This window comes from Ctenopharyngodon idella, chromosome 23, assembly GCF_019924925.1.
Source record: "Ctenopharyngodon idella isolate HZGC_01 chromosome 23, HZGC01, whole genome shotgun sequence".
Classification (NCBI taxonomy): domain Eukaryota; kingdom Metazoa; phylum Chordata; class Actinopteri; order Cypriniformes; family Xenocyprididae; genus Ctenopharyngodon; species Ctenopharyngodon idella.
The window spans coordinates 14303158-14327740 of NC_067242.1; the positions used below are offsets into that span (position 1 = coordinate 14303158).

General features: G+C 37.7%; 2 protein-coding genes across 36 annotated transcripts in view; one reads left to right on the forward strand and one right to left on the reverse strand.

Annotated features, from left to right (window-relative positions):
• Positions 1-19858, forward strand: part of pde7a (phosphodiesterase 7A) — a 32874-nt gene extending 13016 nt beyond the window's left edge. For 3 of the 34 annotated variants that reach the window (XM_051882938.1, XM_051882961.1, XM_051882962.1), the window contains exons 2-15: positions 8760-8820; positions 10616-10660; positions 11160-11192; positions 11731-11820; positions 13397-13548; positions 14064-14127; positions 14335-14430; positions 14769-14869; positions 14970-15101; positions 15230-15321; positions 15482-15626; positions 16486-16582; positions 16677-16757; positions 18023-19858. In XM_051882938.1, coding sequence (XP_051738898.1) covers positions 8760-8820; positions 10616-10660; positions 11160-11192; positions 11731-11820; positions 13397-13548; positions 14064-14127; positions 14335-14430; positions 14769-14869; positions 14970-15101; positions 15230-15321; positions 15482-15626; positions 16486-16582; positions 16677-16757; positions 18023-18246 — 1413 coding nt within the window. In that variant the 3' untranslated portion in view covers positions 18247-19858. Of the gene's footprint in view, positions 1-1266; positions 1538-4565; positions 4805-8759; positions 8821-10615; positions 10661-11159; positions 11193-11730; positions 11821-13396; positions 13549-14063; positions 14128-14334; positions 14431-14768; positions 14870-14969; positions 15102-15229; positions 15322-15481; positions 15627-16485; positions 16583-16676; positions 16758-18022 lie in introns of those variants that run through there. The other 31 variants (XM_051882942.1, XM_051882965.1, XM_051882966.1 and 28 more) reach the window with 21 other exon arrangements.
• mtfr1 (mitochondrial fission regulator 1) lies at positions 19455-24353 on the reverse strand. 2 transcript variants are annotated; one of them, XM_051882976.1, is made up of 8 exons: positions 24203-24353; positions 23582-23684; positions 23392-23493; positions 22333-22448; positions 22028-22254; positions 21380-21638; positions 21107-21284; positions 19455-21031 (listed from the first exon to the last, which is right to left on the reverse strand). In XM_051882976.1, exons 2-8 carry the CDS (start codon positions 23615-23617, stop codon positions 20984-20986), a joined length of 966 nt encoding a protein of 321 aa, XP_051738936.1. In that variant the 5' UTR covers positions 23618-23684; positions 24203-24353; the 3' UTR covers positions 19455-20983. The 2 variants fall into 2 exon arrangements, with proteins under 2 accessions (XP_051738936.1, XP_051738937.1); XM_051882977.1 differs by having other exon boundaries at positions 24218-24319.
• Positions 24354-24583: the final 230 nt, after the last annotated feature.

Here is a 24583-nt window from a genome sequence, read left to right on the forward strand (position 1 = left end):
ATCATTGACTCACCTTACTCGTTCAAAAATTGCGAATCATTCAGGAACGAAACACTGCAGTGTGTTGCTAGGAGATACAGCTTTTCTGCTTTGTTTGGAAATATTTTAATTGGTAAAATATAGCAAAAACAGTCCACTGACTTCATGAATGGGTCATTGAATCATTGACTCACCCGATCCGTTTAAAACGGGGAATCCTTCAAGAACGAAACACTGCTGTGTTTTGCTGGGAGACGCAACTTTTCTACTTTGGATCGATTTTACAGCAAAAACAGTCAAAATTGACAATGTTATGTCTAAAAATGGTCAATTCATACAATCAACTTATTGTTTATTGAACTGTTTTATAAAATGAATATCACATTTTGCAGTTGTGCTGATATTTGAGAAAATAGCAGGTGTGATATTGCTATATTATGTTATAAACAAAATACAAGAACTCCTAAAAAGGCAATTCTTATCTTGAAATTTGGGGCATTTTTATTAATTTTGGTGGCATTTCCGACCTTGAATGACAGTATTTACGTCAACGCCAGACTAGTTTGTTTGTTGTTAAGTTTAATGGAGGGCTATTTCCTGTTAAGTTAGGCTGGCTGTATTGAGATGTTTTAATAGTGGTTTAATTTCATAGCGGTGACAAACAGTGCCGAAGTTTAGGGAAAACACGATTGTTATGTGGCTGTTACCAATGAAGGCAGATCCAGGAGACATGGATGCTGCTCACCTGCTCTGCAGAGCTCTGTGGTGGCTGTGACAAAAGATGTCAGAGAGTGGGAGGGGCTCATGCGGTCTCGCAGAATTATTAAGAATAAGTTGTTGGGCATGCTGAGAATTGATTGAAAATTAAGAATTGATGCCACCGGCCAAATTTAAACAACTAAAAAAAACAACTTGTATATTGACTAGATAATAAAAAAATAGGCCAAATTCTTGCTCCAAATAGCCTCTTATGATAACCAGGTTCTTATGATAGGTGAGTCCTTGAGGTCACAAAACTGCAAATGAATATAAATATGCTTCATGATAGTTAGCACACATCTTTGATTACAAGGTGGCTGAGAAGTTGACAGTGTTTTATTTAGAAAATAAAGCATACCTTCTGCTCTCTGCACTGCTGATAAGAAGACTCTAACATGCTCTCCTGCTGCCAGCCCCTCCCACCATGTACGTCAGTGGTGCTGCTGGTCTGGTTGGCTGTTGCTAGGTGGCTGTGTGTGAGTGTGTATGAGAGAGAGAGACATTTAGGGCTAACACGGACAGTTCGTTTAAGTGTGTGTGTGTGTGTGTACAACTAAGACAGCTGCACTAAGCTCACCACGCATTCTGTCTGGGCCTTGAGCTGGTCTTCGGCCATCTACAGTCGTGCACACATGCGAACACACGTACGCAAATCCATACACCCACATACTGACATACACTGCAACACCTGCACGGAAACTGACACAGAGACTATGGTCCACAGTTTTCGCAAGGTCCAATGGGAATAGCTCTGATTTGGTCTATAATCACGGTTCTTGTCAGATGGATTCTTTCTAAGGTAGGTTTCGGTGGATTTCCTAGTTGGCTCAGCTTTTATTACACGATAACCCTTGACAAGTGTCTGTTTTTAGAGTGAAAACTAACTCCGGTTATAGCCCCAAACTCTTTGTCTTGATATTGAAGTGGATCAAGTTAAGATACAGATTGTGACTTACAGATAACTTCACTTGGAAAGTTGCTTGCATGGGTCTCTTTAATCAAGTAGTGATTATGAATCAGTGAGGAAACCCAACTGAAATGCATACAGACCCAATCGCCTTTGCTCAAGCCATAGCAGTCACCTTGGGAAGAGCAAATTAACTGTCCATTTGGTTTTGAGTACATGATTTGCAGAATGTCTTTTACCTCTGTACACATCTTGTGTAGAGTAATTAAAACTCTTTAGGCTTTTGAAGTTTAATTCTAGTAAAATGTGTTATTTTGTTTCATAAATAAACCTGAGGAGACAATGCTTGCAATGTGATATACGTTTTGTTATAGTTACGTCAATGGAGAATTCTAATATGTCACTAGTTAACTTGTTAATGTTGCGATGAAACAGAAGTAGTTTTATGATGATCGTTTTAATGAAGCGGTCAAGGGATTATCAAAAACTTTTTTCCATCGGTTATTGATTGGATGATGGCAGATCTGGGTGTGAGCTTGTGGTTGATTGTAAGAAAGGGGCGGGGCTTAAGCAGACAAATTTTTGGAGTAGTCCGGCTAACAAGTTTTTTGAAACAAGTCTGTTGTTTCACTGTTTTTGATTAAAATTTGCATGGGTGAATCATTCACAATAAGATTAATAACATGTTTTGAGAAAATAAATGGGGTGAATTTTTATTTCTTGCTGACTTTAGCCACATCTCCTACCCACTGAGCATTGGATTATTCAATATTTTGGCTAATTTGATTTACACTATCTAAAAATGTAGTGCTCTCTGCTCCGTTTTACCATATTTAAAATGATTTTCTTCTAAAGTCTGTAATAAAGTTAGTCTGGTTTGTGTTAAGGCTAGCTGAATAGCCTAAGTGGAATCAAAACTATCGAAACAGTTTGTGTAGTTAATTCTTATGTAGTTACGTCTTGATTTATAGACATCTACCCATGTTGGTCTGGTCTGAATGGTTATTTTAATAAATTAAAAAGTTCATCATGAACTTTTTTTTTTTTTTTTCTCTCAGGCGATCCATGCGGTAAACAAAGAGGAACAAAGTGCTGAATTATTTTCCCACTGCCTTTTCCTGGATTAGTTTAAAGGAAGTGGTGATGGTGTTTTCTCCTGTTTGAAGGCCTCAGTCGAACCTCCAGCGGGAGACGGCGGTGTGGACCTGAGTCCGCTGTGGTTGTGGCATTTTACTGTGAAGTCTCTTGGTGAATTGATTGGGCTCCGTCCCTCTTCACACAAGCCTTTAACTTGTTTCGCATTCAAACGCTGTGTCAATAATTGGCTTGTAGGCCTGCTAACCTGTTCAAATAGACCCCTCAAAGCATTGCTAAAATTCCTCAAGAGCTTCATAAAAGGTGGCAATCGTGCCTTTTACTACCATCAAAGCAGTCCTTAGGCTAGCTGTAGCAAGAAGTACATTGATTTATCAGCTTCTGGACAGGTTTGATAAATAGTGGTAATCCAGTTGAGTTGGTAACATAAACGTTGAAGGATAACTTCCAAGGAATAGGTGTTACTGAACTTGGCAGTTTCTGAGTAAACTTTATCATACTGTGGTTCTTTTGAACGAGACACTTAACATATGGTTGCCCCAATAGAAGGTCTATAACATGCATTTACAAAGTTGATAGGGTGAGTTTTCATTTTATACCAACTTAAATGAAATATCTAATACCAGCTGATACCAATGAATTTAAAATAATGTCTGATAACTGATATGGTCCCCATATATCCTACATGAAAAATCTTTACGATAACATTGGAGCAGCCAATGCTGAAAGTATAGATGGAACACTCCCAAAAAATGGCAAATGTCAAACGTTTGACAGCTACATATTAAAACTACGTAAATGGTGACAGCAGTTGTTTGTCCACATTGTGAAACCAAACAAATCACAATAATCCATCTTGTAAACAGAGTTAACACGCCCTGGGTTCAGTCTAGAGATAAAATACGGAATGTTTTGCTTTTATGTAATTGTAGATAAATGGCAGATGTTCTTAGATCTCATTTTCTTGACTGCTTGTCCAGTCATGAGCTTGTTTGTTTTATTATGATTAGATGAAGCCCATTCATTTGCTTTGCAAATGCCAGGTATCATGGAGAAGTAGGCGTGACTTAATGCATTTTTGAGGCACAAGATGTTGATCGTCTAAATAGTTTAGTTGAACATGATGTCTCAATAAGGTATTTAAGAAAGATCAATGAATGACACATAAAAGAATGACTTGTTGAACAAACTTGCTGGATGGGTTTGAGTTTCAGGTTTGCCTGAGGCAATTTAGAGTCTTGTGTCAGACAGATGCAACAGTGTTTAGACGACTAAGAAACTTTTTGACCAATTATAAATGACACATAACACGAAATGATTCAGTCCAGATTTTTGTGGCTAAAATGTATTCTATAAATACATAATTTACAGAAACTAGTAATAAGCCTTTAACCCTTTAGTGTACAGAAGCATAAAATTTAGGCTCTAGTATATTTATGCTTCCGCCCAATTATTTGTTAAAAAAAAACATATTTTAGAGTGTACGTTGTTGCACAAAAAAACTAGATTGAGGTGCATTGGTAATAGCATTGTTTATGAATGCTGGTATGCTTCAATATTTGCTGGTATTCTGTTGTTATTAGCATTAATTAAACTGACCTCAGTTGAACAATGACACTATTTTCTTTTTAGAGCTGTTTTACAGCATAATTTAAAGTTTTTAAATTAAGCTAGTCATTTAACTACTCTCAAAATATAATAGAGATAATTGTCCATTTAAGGAGGAGTGAAGACTGACTTTTTTGTGTCTGTTGTGAGTTGAATTCAGGAAATTGTTCTGATATAGATTTGAAATCAGCCTTCCTGAAATATGTGTCATTTTTGCTAAACTCTCAATTATATTATTATTTTTGTTTTATTATTTGTTGGTCTTCTAGCCTGCTTGCTGAAAGTCAGCAAAACAGCACAGGCTGTCACGCCTTGTTGGCGTACAAGCGGCATTGGCCTCTCCAAGAAATTCAACTCCTCCGTTCCCGCTCCATGTCCGGCTGCGCTGATGCCGCTCGTGTGCTGAGCCCATATGGACACGGCTGGGTGGTTTGTCATGCCCCGCTCAGCTCACTGGTAGAAATTACTCACACGCAAAAACACCAAGTAATGTGTGTAAACACTGAGTTTGTTGATACTAAAATACTGCCGCGGCAATAGCGGATGACTCGAGGCTTGTTTTTCATTGGCCCGATGGTGGTTATTGAAGATAGGGGATGTCAAAGTGTCATATGAGGGTTACTGCAAGGTGCAGTTGTTTTTGTAGCCTGTATATTCACTTAGCAGTTTTACAGTTCATCTGTTCACTGGTTATTAACTTAACTCAAAGCACTACCATCAGTTAAGTTGAAACTGCAGACTGGCCTCCAGCAACATTAATACCCTGACTGAATAGTGGCCGCCTGGAGATTACCGGACCCTCTGTCTTTCATTTTTAATAAATGCATTTTGCCACAGGATTACATGAAAACATATTGTGCTAAAAAATCATCTTTGTAGTTGCTTCTCGCAGTCATGTAGGATTTTAATGGCTACATGTAATTGGTGTAATGTAATATATATATATATATATATATATATATATATATATATATATTAAACACTTGAAATAAAACTTGTGTAATTCTCAAGAATAATTTTTTGTATATAACATTTTTCATGTACTAAAATATTTTTGTATAAATATGTTGGTAAATATTGCTGTTTATTACTATGTATGATTTTATTCATTCATATTAGTAAGAATGCTTAAATATGTTTTTCTTTGATTTATTTATTTAGCTTTATTTTGTATTTTTTTTTTATATATATATATTTTTGTTTTCTGTTTGAATGAAACAATTGGACAGAAAATATGAATATTAATGTTGAGATATATCGTCACAATGCTGAAATGTTCTTCAGCTATATCGTCCATCTTTAGTGACAGTCCTAGTTTTGTGCTTTTGCAGTTTTATTGGGCAGAGACTCGAGGCGAGGGAGAGCTGTTAATGGATAAAAATCAAGTATGCAAATTGGTTCAGTCCATTGACGTCAGAAACTGAATTGTGTGCCATCTGGGGACACCCTGACCAGCCATCTAAAAGCTACGCTGAAGTGCTTGTCTTTGTCTGCGTATGCACGGGTTCTTTTTGGGTATATGGCGGCACAAGACGTGCCAGGTCTTGTGTTTTCACAGTGAACCTTTCTCCTTCTCAATTTCTCCAAAGGATCCCCTTTATTCATGTGTTTTTTGAGTTCACGTGGATGAGTACTTGCCAGAGACAAAGAAAATATAACAGAGAAAGGTTGACGTATTCAAGAAGCATTTTATTACAAGCCCTTATGCTGTTCTCTAGATGTGCTTTGTGCTAGCAGTGCCTGTAACATCTTAAAAAATAAACCTGTGCTACCTTTAAGAAACGACAAGTACAAAAACTACGTGTTCGGCACACAAAGGCCTCTTTCGAGTACTGCGGGCAGGGAATGCTCCGCCCACCACTCGCGGACGGCCAATCACGCTCGCATCTGCATAATGAGCAGTGGTGCGAGTGTCTGTTCATGAATTAATCTCTGAATGGCCCTGTATGGAAGCGTAATGAACAGGAGAGCAGATTACACTAGACAGATGATGCACGCTTAATTCAGTGAAGCAGGCTTCTCCGCTCCTGCTTCCTCTTGCTGCTGGGAAATTGCAGCGTGAGTGTGTGTGCACTGGAGGCTGGGCTGGTAACAGAGTTGAGCTCACGTTCAACCCTCCAGCATGTGCGTTTCCCTCACGTGATTATAGTGTTAGTTTTTAAGTCATGAATTGGCCAGTCACTCATATTAGAGGTGTTAAAAGAAATAGAGCAACTATCACACTCTTTTATTTACATAAAAGGCCTTTGTATGGCCTCCATGATTTTTAATGACAGCACCAAGTCTTCTAGGCATGGAATGAACAAGTTGGCGACATTTTGCAACATCATTCTTCAAGAATGACCTCTTTTAGAGACTTGGATGCTGGATGGAGAGTGATGCTCAACTTCAGAATTCCCCATAGGTGTTCGATTGGGTTCAGGAGCCACTGAATCACTTTCACCCTGTTCTTCTTCAGAAATCCAACAGTGGCCTTAGATGTGTGTTTAGGATCATTCTCATGTTGGAAAAGTGCACGACGACCAAGGGCACGGAGTGATGGTAGCATCTTCTCTTTCAGTGTAGAGCAGTACATCTGTGAATTTATGATACCATCAATGAAATGCAGCTCCCCGACACCAGCAGCACTCATGCAGCCCCACATAAGGACACTGCCACCACCATGTTTCACTGTAGGCACCATGCATTTTTCTTTGTATTCCTCACCTTTGCGACGCCATACAGTTTTGAAGCCATCTGTTCTAAAAACATTTATCTTGGTCTCATCACTCCAGAGTATAGAGTCCCAGTAGTCTTCATCTTTGTCAGCATGGGCCCTTGGCAAACTCTAGGCGGGCTTTTTTGTGCCTGGGCTTTAGGAGAGGCTTCTTTCGTGGACTGCACCCATACATGCCATTCCTCTGCAGTGTACGCCGTATTGTGTCATGGGAAAAAGTCACCTTGGTTTGGCTTTCTACTTCTTTAGATAACTGCAGTAAACTTGCATGCCGATTTTCTTCAACCCTTCTCATCAGAAGACGCTCCTGTCCAGGTGTTAACTCCCGTGGACGACCTGGGCGACTCTGTGAAATGGTTGCAATTCCATCTTTTTAAAATTTTTGTACTACTTTTGCTACAGTATTCTGACTGATAAGCAAAGCTTTGCTGATCTTCTTGTAGCCTTTACCTTTCTGGTGTAAAGAAATTATTTACTTTCTCAGGTCTTGTGACATTTCTCTTCCATGTGGTGCCATTGCTGACAGCATGAAATGGGAAGGGGGTTTTAACACCCTTTTATAGTCAACCGTCTGCTGGCCACCTGTGTAACGAATGATTAGACTCACCTGTGCTTGAATTCTTGTTAAATTAGACATTTGTAGTCTAAAATTTAGCTTTGCTCCCAAGACTTTCAGTGGGGTTTCAGTGGGGATTTTTGCATCATCCTAATTTGAGTAAAACTGAAAATTTTGTTTTCTTTTAAAAGTTATATTATTAACCTTACTTTCATATTATAAGTTAAACAGATGTTATATAAAACTTAGTCTTGTCAACATTTTGGAAATAGTTTTTGTGTTCATTGAGATATTGTTTAAAATGTTACTTTTCATATATATACACACACAGTGTGTATATATGTGTGTGTGTATGTTCCCTTAAAGTTAATCCTTAAAAACACTAGTAACACTGTTACATGTAAGTAGCAGAAAATAAAATATTAGCTAATATCAAAATACCTTTTTTCATGCTGTATGTTTTTGTTGTATTTATGCTGTTTTAGTTTATTTATACAAAATAATACAGTATTTTGATTATCAGCAATTGATCAGTCTTTATAAAATAATATAAATATAAAATAATTAGCAGATTATCAATATCTGTGCATGCGTATGTGTTTAATAGCATATTTATAGTATTCTTGTATTATTTTTATTTCTTATATTTATTATTTATTATATTATTTGTTATAGTATTGTTTATTACTGAAACACTGAAATGTGTTACGGCACTTTGTTATACCACGCTAACAAATGATTACCAGTCATATACCATGATATTTCATCTTTGATCAGGAAGTTTGGATTGTTTATCTGTGTACTAAGTTTCTATTTGTCATGGTGCTTTAAAAGCATGTTTTCCCCTTTTAAAATCCCATTGAATTGGTTTAATAATGTATATTATAAAAGCATGTTTACATGAGATTTCTTCACGTAAATTTTAAGTGCATCAGATGGCAGGTGGTTTCAAAGAACAGAGAAAAATATGACCATTTATAAGAAAAAAAAAATAGCTGATTTTCTTTCTTGAAGTTGTGGTGGTGTTGTTTGAGCCTTATTTGAATATACACTGCTGAGCATTTGGCTTGCATAGGTTTTTCCCCACGTGTTTGAGTAAATGCAAATACTGACGTTCGTCTGCATCTCTTCCCCCGCAGAGACGCGGAGCAATCTCCTATGACAGCTCTGATCAAACCGCTCTGTATATTCGCATGCTAGGTAAGCACCATCTTCCCTGCCTAATGCACGCACACATACACACACACTCTCTCAACCTGTAAACAAATGCAGACACAGGGTAGATGTACCACTCTGCACTGGAAGTTACTGAGCGCAGCATTATACAACAGATTGTGTAACAGAGGGGATGGAGAACCTCAACCATCAGTCAAAAAGCCTCTGATAATCTCGTCATTACATCCACAGCTTAAGTCATTCCTCAACTGGGAATTGCTTAGTGTTTCCCTGAATTTTTCTTTGATTTAATACTTATCAAGCCCCAGCTCTGCTTGATTGCTGACCCTGGTGACCCTTTGAGTTTATAGGACAACACTGAAAGATCTGAAAGGGCCTGATGTTTAAACGTTGCATATGAACAAAACGCACATCGAAAATCCTATGTCGGATTAACCTAGGAAGCATCTTAGGTTTATGCTTTTAGTCATTGTCTTATGTTACGCAATTTTGATTTCAAGTAAATCTATCTTGTTTTTAAGGATATATTTAGACATTTTATGGGAAAACTAGAGAAAGATACTGATTAAAAGTAGTTTTATTGCCATATATAATCACACTTATCTGCACAAGTGAAACTTTTAGGATTGTTTTAGTATTGTTAAATGCAATAGTAACCTGTGTATAGATGGCAAAATGCATGTGGAAATAACTTCAAGAATTTTTTGTTAGTGGATTTGTAAAGTGAACTGCAGATTTTGGCATAATACACAGTATCTGTCAAAATTTTGGAAACAATACGAAAGAAATTGATAATAAATGTTTCTTGAGAAGCAAATCTACATATTAAAATGATTTCTGAAGGATCATGTGACACTGAAGACTGGAGTAATGATGCTGAAAATTCAGCTTTGCTATCATCGGAATAAATTACATTTTTATATTTATTAAAATAGCAAACGATTATTTTAAATTGTAATATTTTTACTGTATTTTTGATTAAATAAATGCAGCCTTGGTGAGCACAAGAGACTTCTTTCAAGAACATTAAAAAAATTTGATGTTACCAAACTTGACAGGTACTGTGTATTATTATATATTTTTTAAAAGGATAGTTCACCCAAAAATGAAAATTCTATCATGATTTACTTACACTCATGCCATTTCTGATGTAAACTACTGACTTTCTTCAGATAAACACAAATTAAGATTTTTAGGAAAATAATCAACCCATGTATTGTTCGGTTAACTCTTGGAAAAACCACACACAGCAATCGTGATGGTAATCCATACGACCACAGTGGATGAACCACTGTCTTCTGAAGTGAAATAATGTTTGTAAGAAAAATGCTAATTTTAAACCCTTTTAACTGTAAACCATCACTTCCTGCCAACTGTCCAAGTTCAGCTTGACATAAATGTACGTGCGTCATGAAGTTTGTGCGAGAAGTAATGCGCACTTATGCGTCCCTCTCATGAACGCTTGTATGACTAGACCAGAAGCAATGATTTATGTTTAAAAAAGTTAAAAAATATTATTTTTCTTACATGTTTCACCTCAGAAGACATTGATTCATCCACTGGGGTTGTATGGATTACTATGGCATTTACACAATCAGACTAGTTCATCATGTCCGAGTTCACCACTTCTGTATCACAGACTGACTGCTTTGCTTTCTGTCACTGTACCATGAATTAGCGATACACTAGAACATCATAACAACCTGGAGTATCTACACGTTCAGTAACATCACCTCTTCAAGCATGTAGCCAGAAACCCAGGAAAGCTAACCCTGACCTAATATTTGATCGTAATTTCTTTTTTTGTTTTGTTTTTAAGCTGTGACAAACAAAACAATCAAACCCTCATTCGTGTTTACACCAGGTATGAACCAACACATCTCACCACCAGGAGAGACAAACCCGCTCACTCGCTTTCACGGCCTTTCCCTTTAATAACTCTTCCACATCATTTCTCCTTAAAGACCTGCATCAGTGGGCACAGTCTAATCAGTGGCATTTCTCACGTTAAAATGTCTTCTAATTATATTTGTGGGTCAGGAGATGAGTTCTGGTTGCGTACGAGAGGTTTGGCGCAAAACAAAAGAGCGCACTTTTGGTTCCATAAATTGGATGTGGTCTTGCTTCCTCGACCTCCGCGGCTTTTCTTCTGCATGTCCGAATAGCTTCCGTCTTTTTTTTTTTCTTTTTTTTTCTTTTTTAAATGTCTGATTCACCTGTTGCATGTGTGACATTGTGCTACACGGTCGGTCCGTATCAATTATTGCTGTTTTTTTTCTGTTTCATTTGAAACTCATGTTTGTCAATTCATTTTAATAGTGTTTTTTATGTAATTGTAATTCACAGTTTTGGTATTTTGATAGGGGCTTGTGTAATATTCAAACAGCTGTTTTCAAGTAAGTAAATATACTGGTGGGAGGCTGTTTTATTATTTGTTTATTGACTTATTTACACGTTGACTACTTTTTTACTGCACATGAACTCCAATCAGTAGTGACTGACATGTTGGAGGCTGCCATTACTCAGTAAAAGTTTAGGCGTCCCCCTCCTTCTCCCTCCCCACACAAATACACACACACACACAACCAGAGTTTGATGAAAAGGCCTATTGAATGACTTTTTAACAGATGTGACTTTAGAGCTTTGGCCAGCCTCGTTGAAGTCCCTCTGATTTCCTCTCCATTCTGTCCTGGGCTGAAGCACAAGCTTGTCTTTCTTCCATGCGTCCTCCTTTGCTCCTAGCCGTCTGAATACTAATGCATAAATCCCTCTGGCATGGCGTTGCATGGTCTGTCCCCTGTCTTTCCCTTTTTCCCATCCATCGGCGGTGTGTGTATGTCTGTGTCTCTGTCCCCCTGTAGCCAGGCCTGCAACCTGCTGTATGTTGTGTTTGCTAACAAATCTCTTGAGGACCTGTGTGTTGATGCCTTCTAGGAGATGTGAGAGTGAGAAGTCAGGTAGGATTTGAACCTGAACGAAGAGGCTCGCACCCATACCTGGGCGTCGATTTCCGCACTTTGCACTGTAAGTACCAAATTAAGACCGCCCAGCACATGCACGCATTCCTACCTCTGTGTAGCAAAGTGCAACAGGGACGCTTTGTTCTGAAAGTTTTCATTATCTCCATAGGTATTTGAAAATGATTGAAGATTAGAACCAGCTATGAAATAAATTGTTACAATATTTGATTCAATGCAAAAAAAGGTTTTGAAAATCAAAAGTTATACAAAATTAAAGAAGGAGCTACTCATCACATAACACATTGCAAATGAGGAAAGTGAATCAGACCTTTGAGTGTACGTGACCACTGGTCAAGCATGAAAAACAAAAGATTTATTCAAATTCTGAACTGATTGTATATCGCCTAGAAAGAGAGCAAAGAGCAGCACATTTATAATCACTAAAAGCTGTCACTCATCTTAGTTCTCGCAAAATTCTGTTATATTCAATGAAGCTGTCTACACTGTACAATGAATCTCTTATTTACATAATGCCTACACTTTGTTATAATGAGAGAACTCAGCAGTGAACAAAAACTCAGACTTTGAGCAGTGAGTTGATTCTAATTTGAACACCTCTGATTGGCCATTGCGTTAACGAAATCAACAGGTATGTCTGTGATTGACTACATTGCTCAATGACTGCCAAAACACATTGTAAATAGAAACCTTTGATGCTCTCCAGATCGCAAACACAGATACGCATTGGATTGTTTGCCAAATTACCAATATGCTATTATTACGGAGAAACTGATCCTAGATCAGCAGTCATGAGCAGCTTTTCTCACTATAAGCAATCAGAAGCAGCAGCAGGCAGTGGTTTGACTGAGAAAATCCAATGCTAGTCTCAAGTTCGTGGCCAGGGGAAGGATAATCCTTGCCCAGCCTTGCACACGCTCCGTATATGATTATTTTTCTTTAAAAAAATTTACGAAATGTAATATTGCGCCATTAGCAACATTAGCAATTTAATTCATGTTTAAAATATTAGTTGAAAGAAGATATTAATTTGTTATACAATTCAATAAACAGCTTTAAACATCTATTTATTAATTAATTTGGAAATTGTGTATTTACATTTTTATTTATTATAAAAGATTCCTTCATTTGTTTATCCCTCCAACCAAATGAATATATTCTAATCTAATTATATTAAAGACATTTTCCCCAGTTTTCATGGTGCATGTCCCTCTGTCTGTGTTGATAGGACTAGGTGAACTGAATTTAGGAGAACATACACAGAGCACATGAAAAGATTTATTGCTCTTTTGTGATGGTGAAATGAAACACTGTTTTAAAGACTCTCTTCGGACTGTTCTTGCCTTTTGTGTTTTGGTCAGGCGTAACCTCTCGTAGGCTGCCTGAGCACTACAATCACAACGATAGCAACCAAACTTTTTAAACAGCAGGGGCTCCAGTCATGGGGGCTAGGCTGGGGCGGTGATTTTGACAGGAACCAAAGCTAAAGACACTAAATGCTTAAAATACGAAAGAAATTTCAGCATAATTATTGAAGATACTACTAATTCAGCATAATTATTGAGGATCCAGCATCTTGCATCATGGAATTTCCATGTTCTCTTTCACGCCTGTGTGTGCAGCCCGTGCTGAGTCAGCAGGGTCGATTCCAGCTCGGAGAATCCGGAGGCTTTTTAGTTTCCAGCGACACCTGCTTTCGTCCCGTCTGCTACGAGGAGCGCCACACCTCAACCCCCTCCACATACTGGACGAGGACTACTGCGGTCAGGCAAAGGTATGGGTTCACAAACACACACTTTGCTAAAAACTGTCGATGCGTCTGAAATCACGTACATTTGAATTTGAACTTCGCAACTATTAAAAAATTGTTCTATATAGTATGAATATAGGTAGTATGAATGAAATTCAGACGTACTACATCCACCATGTTGTTAGTCACATGACCTACCTGCGTCAGTTGTCACTTCATTGCCATTCACAAATCCTCTTCCGTGGCCTCATGGGATAGTAAAGTGTCCGTCAAATGTGCGCTTCAAAATCTCTACAAAAGTAGTAAGTCGTCTGGGTACTTTTCGCCTACTGTTTTTCGAATACTATGAATTCAGACTTACTACTCTTTAGGCATACTGTTTTTCGCATACTATATAGTAGGGAAGTATTTGATTTCGGACGCAGTGAGTGACTTTAGTTTATCCTGAATATATTAAATATTTGTAATATGTTCTTAAAACAAGTTCTTGATTTTTTTTTTTTTTTTTTTTTTTTTTGCTCACTGTTATTTTCTCACAGTGTATGCTTGAAAAGGTTGGAAGCTGGAATTTTGACATATTCCTCTTTGACAGACTTACAAATGGTAAATATTTTGATTCTGAAGAACCTACATATCTGTATGTTGTGAGTATTGTGCTTTCCCTCCACTGTAGCAATCCAGTGTGTATGTACTTCACTTTTTGTTGTGAACACTGCCACCTGCTGGTTGAACCATGCATGTGCAATATTGAGGACGAAGCAATGCCTTGCCCAAACCCTCATTCCTCTTGTGCTGTTTGTTGTTTTTAAGGAAACAGTCTCGTCTTCTTGACATTTCATTTGCTGAACCAGTATGGCCTCATCGAACTCTTCCAGTTAGACATGGTTAAAGTGCGTCGATTTCTAGGTAAGTGTTTTTAATGTATTTTTTTAGTATAAAAATGCTTTAGGGCTGATACTACCATTTTTGATCAATTAATCTGTTGATTTTTTTTCTTTAATTAATGTTATCTTAAAAAACGCAGTTTAATTTTATTGAAAATACTTATTACACATTTTGCACAGTAATCTCCTCCACACAATGTGCAAATGAAAGCCTATAAAACAAATATAAATGTACGAATGTATATGAAGTTAATTGCAGGTAAGTTCTTAGTATTTAAGTGATGAGCTGCAGCCCTAATATAATGACAAGTACTAATCTTGCTGAATTACTTTGATAAAACATTGTGCTCTGGTTTTAAGTTCTGGTTCAAGAAGACTACCACAATCAAAACCCTTACCATAATGCAGTCCATGCTGCTGATGTCACCCAGGCCATGCACTGTTACCTGAGAGAACCCAAGGTGAATGTACCAACTTGTATTAAATGTACCATTATTCCCTTGTAATTAGAATACTGTACTTATAGACTTAAGATTGTCAACTGTGTGTCTGTATTCACAGCTCGCCCAGTCCCTCACATCGTTCGACATCCTCTTAGGTTTGCTGGCAGCGGCCACACACGATCTGGACCACCCTGGAGTCAACCAGCCTTTCCTCATCAAAACTAACCATTACCTTGCAGCTTTGTACCGGGTTAGAGCACCATCCAATGGGATTTAAGCACATCATTAGCTTCATAATCCTCTTTATGTTCGAAGCAAATTACTGTATTTGTAAATATGTCAAAGTCGATCATCACTGACGTGCGTGTCGATCTGTAGAATACCTCAGTTCTGGAGAACCATCACTGGAGGTCTGCAGTGGGTCTGCTCAGAGAGACCGATCTCTTTTCACATCTTCCTGCTGAGGACAGGTCAGTCTCAGCATTTCTTTTTAGCCTAAAGTCCTCTTGTAATATTAGTTAGAGCTTCTTACACCACAAACAAGTTATCTTTTTGACCACTAGCTTTTTGCTACCGTCTCTTTAAGACTCTGTTACTTATGATTGACTGACATTAATTGGTCTCTAACAGTCTGAGTATAGAGAGGCAGCTGGGATCACTGATCCTGGCCACAGATATCAGCCGACAGAATGACTACCTGTCCCGGTTCAGGACACATCTGGATGAGAATGACCTGTGTTTAGGACACTCTACTCATCGGCATTTCGTTCTGCAGGTGGGAATTTTGAATTCAATTTCAATAAAATAAAATAAAATGGTTTATATATACTTCTATATACAATTGATATGCAAAAATGACTTAAAACTAAAATAATAGATTTGAGATGTTTGGTTTAGTGAACTGGAAAAGATATTCCAGTGGAATTTAACTAAATACACTGCGAATCAAGATAAATTCTCCAAAATTAAGTGATAATATTTTAATTATTGCAAATAATATCTGGGTTACATTTTACACTAAGGTTGCGTTTGCTAACCTTAGTTAAATCCATTAGTTAACACAAACTAACAATAAAAAATGATTCTAAAATATTCATTAATCTTAGGTAATATTAATTTCAACATTTATTAATACATGAATAAAATCAAGTTGTATCTGTTAACATTATTTAATGGACCTGAGCTAAGGTGAACGAACAATGAATAGCTGTATTTTTATCAATTAATGTAAACAAAAATTAATAAATGCTGTAGCAGATGAAATGTTCATTATTAGTTCATTTAAGTGAATGCATTAACTATCGTTAACTAATGAGACCTTGTTGTAAAGTGCTACCAAAATCTTTCATTTCATTTTCAAAATGATCTTTTAATTTTTTTTTTTTTTTTTTTTTTTATTATATAAAAAAAAAAAAAGTAATACTACTATTTACTTGAATTTACTATTTACTATTTAATGAATTAAAAAAATGTGTTTGTTTTGATTACTATAATTTTGATGTACTTAAAGTTGTGATGTGATAAGATCTGTGAAAGTCACGTTTTTAAGTGGAAGGGGCTGCCTAACATGTTTTTGAATAAAGAAGTACACTTTTGGGCACTTAAAAACAAATCCACGTGTTCATGTGTTCCAGATGGCCCTGAAGTGTGCAGATATCTGTAACCCATGTAGACCGTGGGAGCTCAGCAAACAATGGAGTGAGAAGGTCACAGAAGAATTCTTCCACCAAGGTACCCAGTACTCATGATGACCAAACTTTTTTGCTACTAGTTCACTATGTTCAAAAGTTTAATCTTTGTGCTTTGGCATTGTTTTCTTATTTAGGTGACATTGAAAAGAAGCATAAACTTGAAATCAGTCCACTGTGTGACAGTGAAGCCAACACCATAGCCAGTGTTCAAATCGGTAAGAACCGCAACACTCGAAGGGTTAGTTCACCCAAAAATGAAAATTATCCCATAATTTACTCACCCTCAAGCCATCCTAGGTGTATATGACTTTCTTCTTTCAGTCAAACACAGAGTTACATTAAAAAATATTCTGCCTCTTCCCAGCTTTATAATAGGAGTGAATAGTAACCGATATTTTGAAGCCCAAAAAAAGCGCATCCATCGATCATAAAAGTAAACCACAAGGCTCCAGGGGATTAATAAAGGCCTTCTGAAAAATATCTATATTTATAACTTTATAGACTGTAATCACTAGCTTCCAGTAACGTCCGTCTTTGTGTTCACGATAAAGTCGAGTTCTGTAGGAGTACCGTAAGCTTAGGTGACAGTAGACGCCTCTTGCGATTCAAACAAATAGGGCTGGGCAAAAAACTCAAGCTCTTCTGACATTTCTCTTTAAAAATTCTCATTTTAGGCTTCTAATTTGTGACCGGTGTTTTGCGTTGCTCTATCCTTTGCGCTTCCGCATTTGTCAATACGTCATGCGTCAGGTCAAAGTTCAGCTTTCCGCCGGAATCGACTCTCATACGGAAGCCAGTGATTCTAGTTTATAAAGTTATAAATATGGATATTTTTCATCCAAAACGTAAAGCTTCGCTTCCACAACGCCTTTATTAACCCCCTGGAGCCGTATGGATTACTTTTATGATGGATGTATGTGCTTTTTTGGACTTCAAAATATCAAGTACCATTAACTCCCATTATAAAGCTTGGAAGATCCAGAATATTTTTTTAATATAACTCAGATTGTGTTTGACTGAAAGAAGAAAGTCATATAAAACTAGGATGGCTTGAGGGTGAGTAAATCATGGGATAATTTTCATTTTTTGGTGAACTATCCCTTTAAGTGCTCACCCTGAATTTGGAAGGAAAAGAATAGTATAAAAATAATAATATATGTATTGATTTAAGGCAAGACACTACAGGCAAACCCAGTGTTTTTTCAGGCACTGGTCAATTGAGATTTTGGACAATTTTGCTTTCATATTTTGTCTTATTTTAGACTCATGGAAAGAAAACATCCAAAATACACTTAAGTGTTTATTTTATTACACTTTATTTATTTGCCTCTTCATTTGCGTTTTCTCAAAATGAGAATGTCGTTTATCTCCAATTGGGTAGCACTTTGACAAACTTTCCAGTTTTATTGCAATCTATATTCTAAGGTTTCTGGCTGATCTAGTGATATCTCCCTCTGATTCTTCTCATTTCTTGTACCAGGTTTCATGACTTACGTGGTGGAGCCTCTTTTTGCAGAGTGGGCGCGTTTTTCAGACACGCGGCTCTCTCAGACCATGCTTGGTCATTTGGGCCTGAACAAGGCCAGTTGGAGTGCCATGGAGCCCGAGGTGTCGGGGAGCTCCGAGGAGGGGGAGTCCGAGTCGGCCCGAGCCACCGAAGAGCCCAGTTCCAGAGCCTTATCTCAGGGAAGCCAAGAGTCATGACACCCCAACACTCACACTGGGTGGGAAGAACACCTCTACTGCCCTCAGCCAAACATCTTGCGTCACATTTGAGTTGCTCGCCACCAATCTCGAACCAACCACTGATGATTTGTTTTCTTCTTTTTCGTTTGTTTGTGGATTTAATTTATTTAATTTTAAACTCTCATTTACCCTTCAACATAGAGCAATACATAGATACCTCATTTGGCTACTGCTGCAATTTTTTGTTTCCTTTTAATTATTGTGGTGTATTTATTTATCCTTATTCGTTTTTGTTTTGTTGTTGTTGTTTTTTTTTGGGTGTTACTAATTCACCTCCGATGCTTTGATTAAAGACCGTAAGGGAATGCGGGGTAGGAAGGAAGCCCCCTCCTATGGCTTTAAAGTGCCATTTTGAAACAATGAATTGCTCTGAAAGTCATTTGAAACAACTTGAGTATTTATAGGAGAGGTTTTTACAACTGCACCAAGAGACATTGTGTGTGAAACTGAATGTGTGTGAGCGTGTGTGAGTGTGTGCCAGTGCTTCTGCAAATCAATCTTCCTCCTTGTGTACAAAAATACAAATGTGAAGAGCCCAGTCCTTTTGCTGCCTCTGAAGACTGTTTACACATGTTGTTTTTTAACTGAGACATGTTAGTTCTGTGATTATTGCCTTTTAAGCACAGATGTGAAGAACCACTTGTACATTTTGTTCGAAACCTACTGCTGATGATCAACAAAATCTGTCAGACTGCAACCCCACCGGTGTGACGCATCAGATGCCATACGAATGCCATTTGTGCTCCATTGCGTCTCTCTCGCCTGTATTTCAGACATTGCCCCTGTGTTGAAGGAATGTCACTCTGTGAAAGGTGGCAGAGATGAACCCTTTCGACCATGGAAGAAGGACATGTAGCTGAACGGACTCTCCATGGATTTTGCTCAGGGTTTCACCGACCTGCTTATTGGGAGAAACAAGGAAGTAAAGGTGCCTTTTTTAGGTAGCCACCACCCTCTCTTTCTCTTTCTCCTCTGTATTTTGTAAAGTAAGATAAGAAGTCCTTCTCAGAATGTCTCAAAGCCACTCTCGTCTCTTTGGAAGACTGCTACACAATGCCTTAAAACTATGCACAAAGCTAAGTGACCAAACCAGCTGTCATTTTCATTTTAAACCCATCACATTGTCCATTTAGTGCACTGTCTGCCCATTTGCCTTTTGTTGTGGATGTTTTTTTTTTTAAATATACAGTATGGAGGAGAATTGGTTTAATGATTTGATTTTTAACATTGAACATTCCATTTTTGTGTATGGTTTTGGATTCTGTACAGAATGGACAGTTTTGTGCTTCTCTTGATATTTGGAAAGAGAAGAGGTGCTTTATTTTAGGTGATTTGTATTTTTGTTGTAAGTGCTGTAAGACTGTTGATTTAAGAAAAAAAACTGTTTACAGTTTGTTGTAACAGCCATTTTGGGGAGACGACCTATGTGTCAAGCCATTTTGTAAAGGCTTTGCCGTATAACCTTTTGATACATACTTGTTGCAGTTGCATTTTTGATGAATAAATCTTCACAAAATGTTTCTCTACCGGATGGCATGAGCTCATGCTGTTCTGTACAAACCAGACCCAATCATGTGTTGAATGTTTAACCAAACAGAAACACCTTTACACAAATGAGAAGACACCAATTGGTTTACTCAACAATTGAAAGTCCATTCAAAATGGTTCTGTAGTGTGAAATATCACAATCTATAATGAAACAAAATATATCTCCGCTGAGGTACTGCTCCTACATGTGCTGACCATTAAATCCAGTATAAACTTTTGAAATGAGAAATCATATATTATAATGCAAATGCACTGGGTTTTGATGGACAACAGATAGACTAGGTTAAATGTGCAAAAGAAAACACCTTTTAAAAGGTACAAACAGTCAATTCTGATGAAACACTGAAGTATGCTTAAATGCCAATAGACTTGTTATACATACTATCCTGTGCATTGTTCACAAGAAACAAAACTACATTATTCAAGTGATTTGTTAAACTGGTTAAATAACTAGTCACTTCCAAGACCATGTAATAGAAATGTTCAAAAAATAATAATAAATTACAACCTAAAAAGGCATTTTAAATTAGCTCTCAACATTGAGCAAATACTACTGACCTAGCACCATCTAAGCCCCATTTATGATTACAAAAGTGTGCTTCATAATTGCAATATTGGTAGCATCATGACAGAAAAAGCTGGTTTCAGAAATGAGTGATTTTCCAGCAATTATGAATTGTACCTTTGAAGTAGAAAGAACTTCTGTGCAAACAGATGTTAAAAATACACAAAACTACTGATAAAAAAAAAAATCCATACACTTTGGTGCTTTCATTCAACATTATCCCTTCAAACAAGAATTCAACAAGGTTGAATACTTGCACTGTTGACCTTAAAATAGATGCAACTCAACCCACAAATAAAATCATAGATAAAAACAACCAAACAAAAACATTTTTCCATGTAACTCGCATTAATGATGGAACTGACTGTGGCACAACATGTACCGATACAAATGAACTTTTCAAAGTGCAAAATTACAAAGATATCCAATAGGGAATCCAGATTGACTGCGTAGTGTTTCAGCATGTGCATGCTCGCTTAAGTGAACGCAAAATTTACGAGCCAACAAGAAAAGTTCGCTAAATCGAGAGTCATCAGGTTAACTCCATTAACCCACTAAGAAGAAACGGGGGTCAGCTTCATCCTAGTACAGTTTTTTCCTTCCAGTTGATTTCAGCATATGCTGTCCAAACTGCAAAAGAAACAGCACAAAATCAATACAGCACTAAGACGGCAAACGTCAGAAAGATTAAGTGATTTCTCTTACCAGCGGTGTTTCTACATGGATCTTATTATTCTCAGGGGCCGGCAAGTTAAAGGTGCTGTCACATTCGCTGTCGCTACGGTAGCGGTGAGCGAACTTGCGTTTCAGAGCCTCTGCGATTAATGCTGCAGCGTCTGTGGGCTCAACAGGTTTGGGTTTCGTGTGACTGTCCTCTTGATGACTGTGAACGAACGGACAAATGAACCCTATTGGTAAGCATTTACGATTAGCTGTGTATGATATATCTGTCCAAAACAAGCATAGTGAAACATTCACCTCTTAACTGAGCGCAGCTTCACTTTCCCCATGTCTTTCAGCACATCTAGCATGTTGGGAAGCTCTGGCTTTTTGGGTGCTGAGTCTAGTACGGTGTTCTGCTCCGTCTTTTTCCCACGGCGCTCTCGGATGAGGTCAATGGCGGAATAGCTCCTCTGCATGCTGGGGGCAGGACACGGAGGAGGAGGGGGGGGTGGTGGTGGTGGAGGTGGAGCCATTGGTGGAGCTTGGGGTACAGGGGGACCACCTGGTGCTGGAGCTGAACCAATGTAAAAATTACAACTTTAAATGGTTAAAAACTACTAATACCACAGTATTTACTTGCAGAATGCTATTTTACATATCTAAAATAGATTTTTTGAGGTCAGAAACACTAAGCAAGTATGCAAACGCTACACCAACACTGTACGCAAGCATCCTAACTTTTATTTCCATACTGAAACCCCAGATGTTCGGACAGAGATTCATCTTTTATGAATTGTTAAAATATTGGTGTTTAGGACTCTGCGAGAACGGAGACTGTAGTGTACACTGTAAGTTTTAAAAAGTATAAATGCATGTATAAAAGCTCAAATATAAAAATAAAAAGCTTCTTCAAAATATTAATAAATACTACATAAATGATGCTTGAGTAACACTGCAACTAACCTGTGGATTGTGCGCTTTGCTCCTGTGCCTGAACTATCTGTGCGATTTGCGCTCTGAGTTTGGCCAGCTCAGTCTCAAGAACGCTGATCTTCTGAATGGCTTCATCATTGATGATCGCCTGGCTCTGTGGCGCAGGTTCAGCCTGGTGCAAGCTGGGTAACGACCGCTGACGTCTCAGGGGCCTGCGCTGCTGGGTGCGAAAGAACAACCCAGGATTCGCCTCAGACCTGCAGGACATACAGATGATTATAAACACCACATCAACATTTATATGTTTTAAAATTCAAATTAGAAATGCTTTTCACCTATTTCTGCCAGCTCCATCGCTCTCTTCTCTTTCGATCCAGCCCACATCAGCGAGTGTGGCCACAAGTCCATTTGAACTGTTGAGGAAACCCGCTCCTGAAGTGAACGGATGAAGCTACATTGCCCAAAGATGGTTAATAATTACAACACCTGCTCAAGTCTCACAACAAAGACAAACAAACCCTCACAGACACTCAAGCACTCAAACAATGTAAGAACTACAACAGCAGAGCAAGCACCAAATGTTTTCACAGCCAACGTAACGTAAATAGCACCAGGAAAACTGGTTTAAATACCGCCTAGAGATTAATGAAGTGCAGTATGAGCAATTAGAACATTACAGTGTTATTCAACTACTTTATGAAGAGCCAAGCATTTTATTAAAAAAAAAAAAAAAAAAAAAAAAGCACTTCAAGCTTTTATAATTATATATATATATATATATATATATATATATTTTAAAAAAACTCTTGGCCTAAATTTTTCAAGAATGAACCTGAGAACTGACCTAAGCAGACATGTTGCATTCCTGACATACAGGACAGCTGGAAGGAAGGGCAGAGAAGAGAGAGACAGAAACAGTAATAAAAGTTTCAAGGTAGGTTTAATGTTATAGTTATAATTTTAAAGGTTAGAAAGTAGGAAAAGGCTAGATTAGATATTGTGAGCCGAAACCTGTCCCCGTGATTCATCATTGTTTATTGTCAGCACAATAATGGGATCAAAACAGAGAAGAGGCCAGAAACATCATGAAAAATGAAGACTTTAATAAGGCCAAAGATGGAAGGTGTTAAAGATTTTGAGATGCAAAACTACAATAAAGATGGAAAACACAATGACAATAATGGAATAAAATGAATGAAGACTACCTACACATACAAAAATAGAAAATAAGACTAAATATTTTAAAACAGGCACTCAAAACACAAATGTGTGCACAAAATACACTAAAAGCCTGTACACATCATTTCAATCACCTGTTGAAATCATTACAAAAGTTTGAGATATGCCTTTACTTGTATGATTGACATTTGAATTAACAAAAACTGACGCATTACCTGAAAATGGACACGAGCACAAGGTGCCAATGGGAGATTTGTGGCAATTCTTCTGACAATACTCCGGGATGCCCCATAAGGCTTTGATGATGATGATAAAGCCTAAGAGAGACATAAAGAAAATCATTCCTTTATTTAAAGGATGAGAGATTAGCCAAAACTGTACATATGATTCCATATGTGCACTTACCAGATCCATTTCTATCCGTCTATGATTTCTGCTCATCCTGTGATTCAGTTACAGATCTGTCTCATCATCAAGGATCTGTGTTAGGTCATCTTCAGGTCACAACCTAAACAAAAACAATGTTTTATGCGCATATATTTTTTATTTTACATGATCTACCCTTTAATACAGTATAGTGGTTTCCCGCATAAAAACATGATCCCTGTAAACCAGGGTTGCTTAATCCTGTTCCTGGAAGATCTACCTTCCTGCAAAGTTCAGCTCTAACCTTGACAAACACAACTGAACCAGCTAATTAAGATCTTCAGGAGCATCTTGTACAAACGTGTCTCCACTCCTGCTTTCCTAAACAGTTACTATGTGGAAAACAGCCATCGTTCACCTTGATATTTGCCAGAAAACACTGAAATGCTAAATTTTCCAGTTGTTACTTCCTAAAGCACGAGAGTATTTGTCACTAACAGCGGACTAGTGAACTGTCTACAAAACTTTATTACAAGTGTTAAAAAAAGCGCTAAAGCACAAGCGTTATTGTTTCAGCGTTGTATTAAACGCACTCTTAGTTATTTACAAAAATTCTCGGGATTCCTAATAGGATATTACAGGGAAATATCTATGTCTTACCGTAGTGTAACAGACCTTTCTAGTGGACCTTTCTGGCTGTGCTATGCTACGCTATGCTAAACCGCCTTCCAGACCAGTCCAGCGGTATCCTATGTTTTTCCACAGTATGGGAGCACTCGCTTGGTTAGAGGGGTGGGCCTTTACAGTATTGGCCAATAGGCATTGAGAATATTCCAATAATGGGTGGGTCTAGAAGTTTTGAGCCAACCACTGGTTTAGAGCGGTGGATAGGCATTTCAATTGGCCAATCTTGACATAGTTATGACTCAGACACACGAGGTATGCATTAGTGTGTAACCGAGTATGACTTTATTATGGTGTTTTAAAAAGTCTTTTAAAAACTTAATTGTATAAAATAGTATCAAACATGTACTTTATGTC

Excerpts from the sequence above, each read along its gene's own strand:
- mtfr1 (XM_051882976.1), bottom strand. The coding sequence starts at position 23,617 with ATGAGCAGAAATCATAGACGGATAGAAATGGATCTG. Across the intron at positions 23,494-23,581 it reads GACGGATAGAAATGGATCTG|GCTTTATCATCATCATCAAA; the intron begins GTAAGTGCACAT and ends TGTCTCTCTTAG. Across the intron at positions 21,032-21,106 it reads TCCATGTAGAAACACCGCTG|TTTGGACAGCATATGCTGAA; the intron begins GTAAGAGAAATC and ends TTTCTTTTGCAG.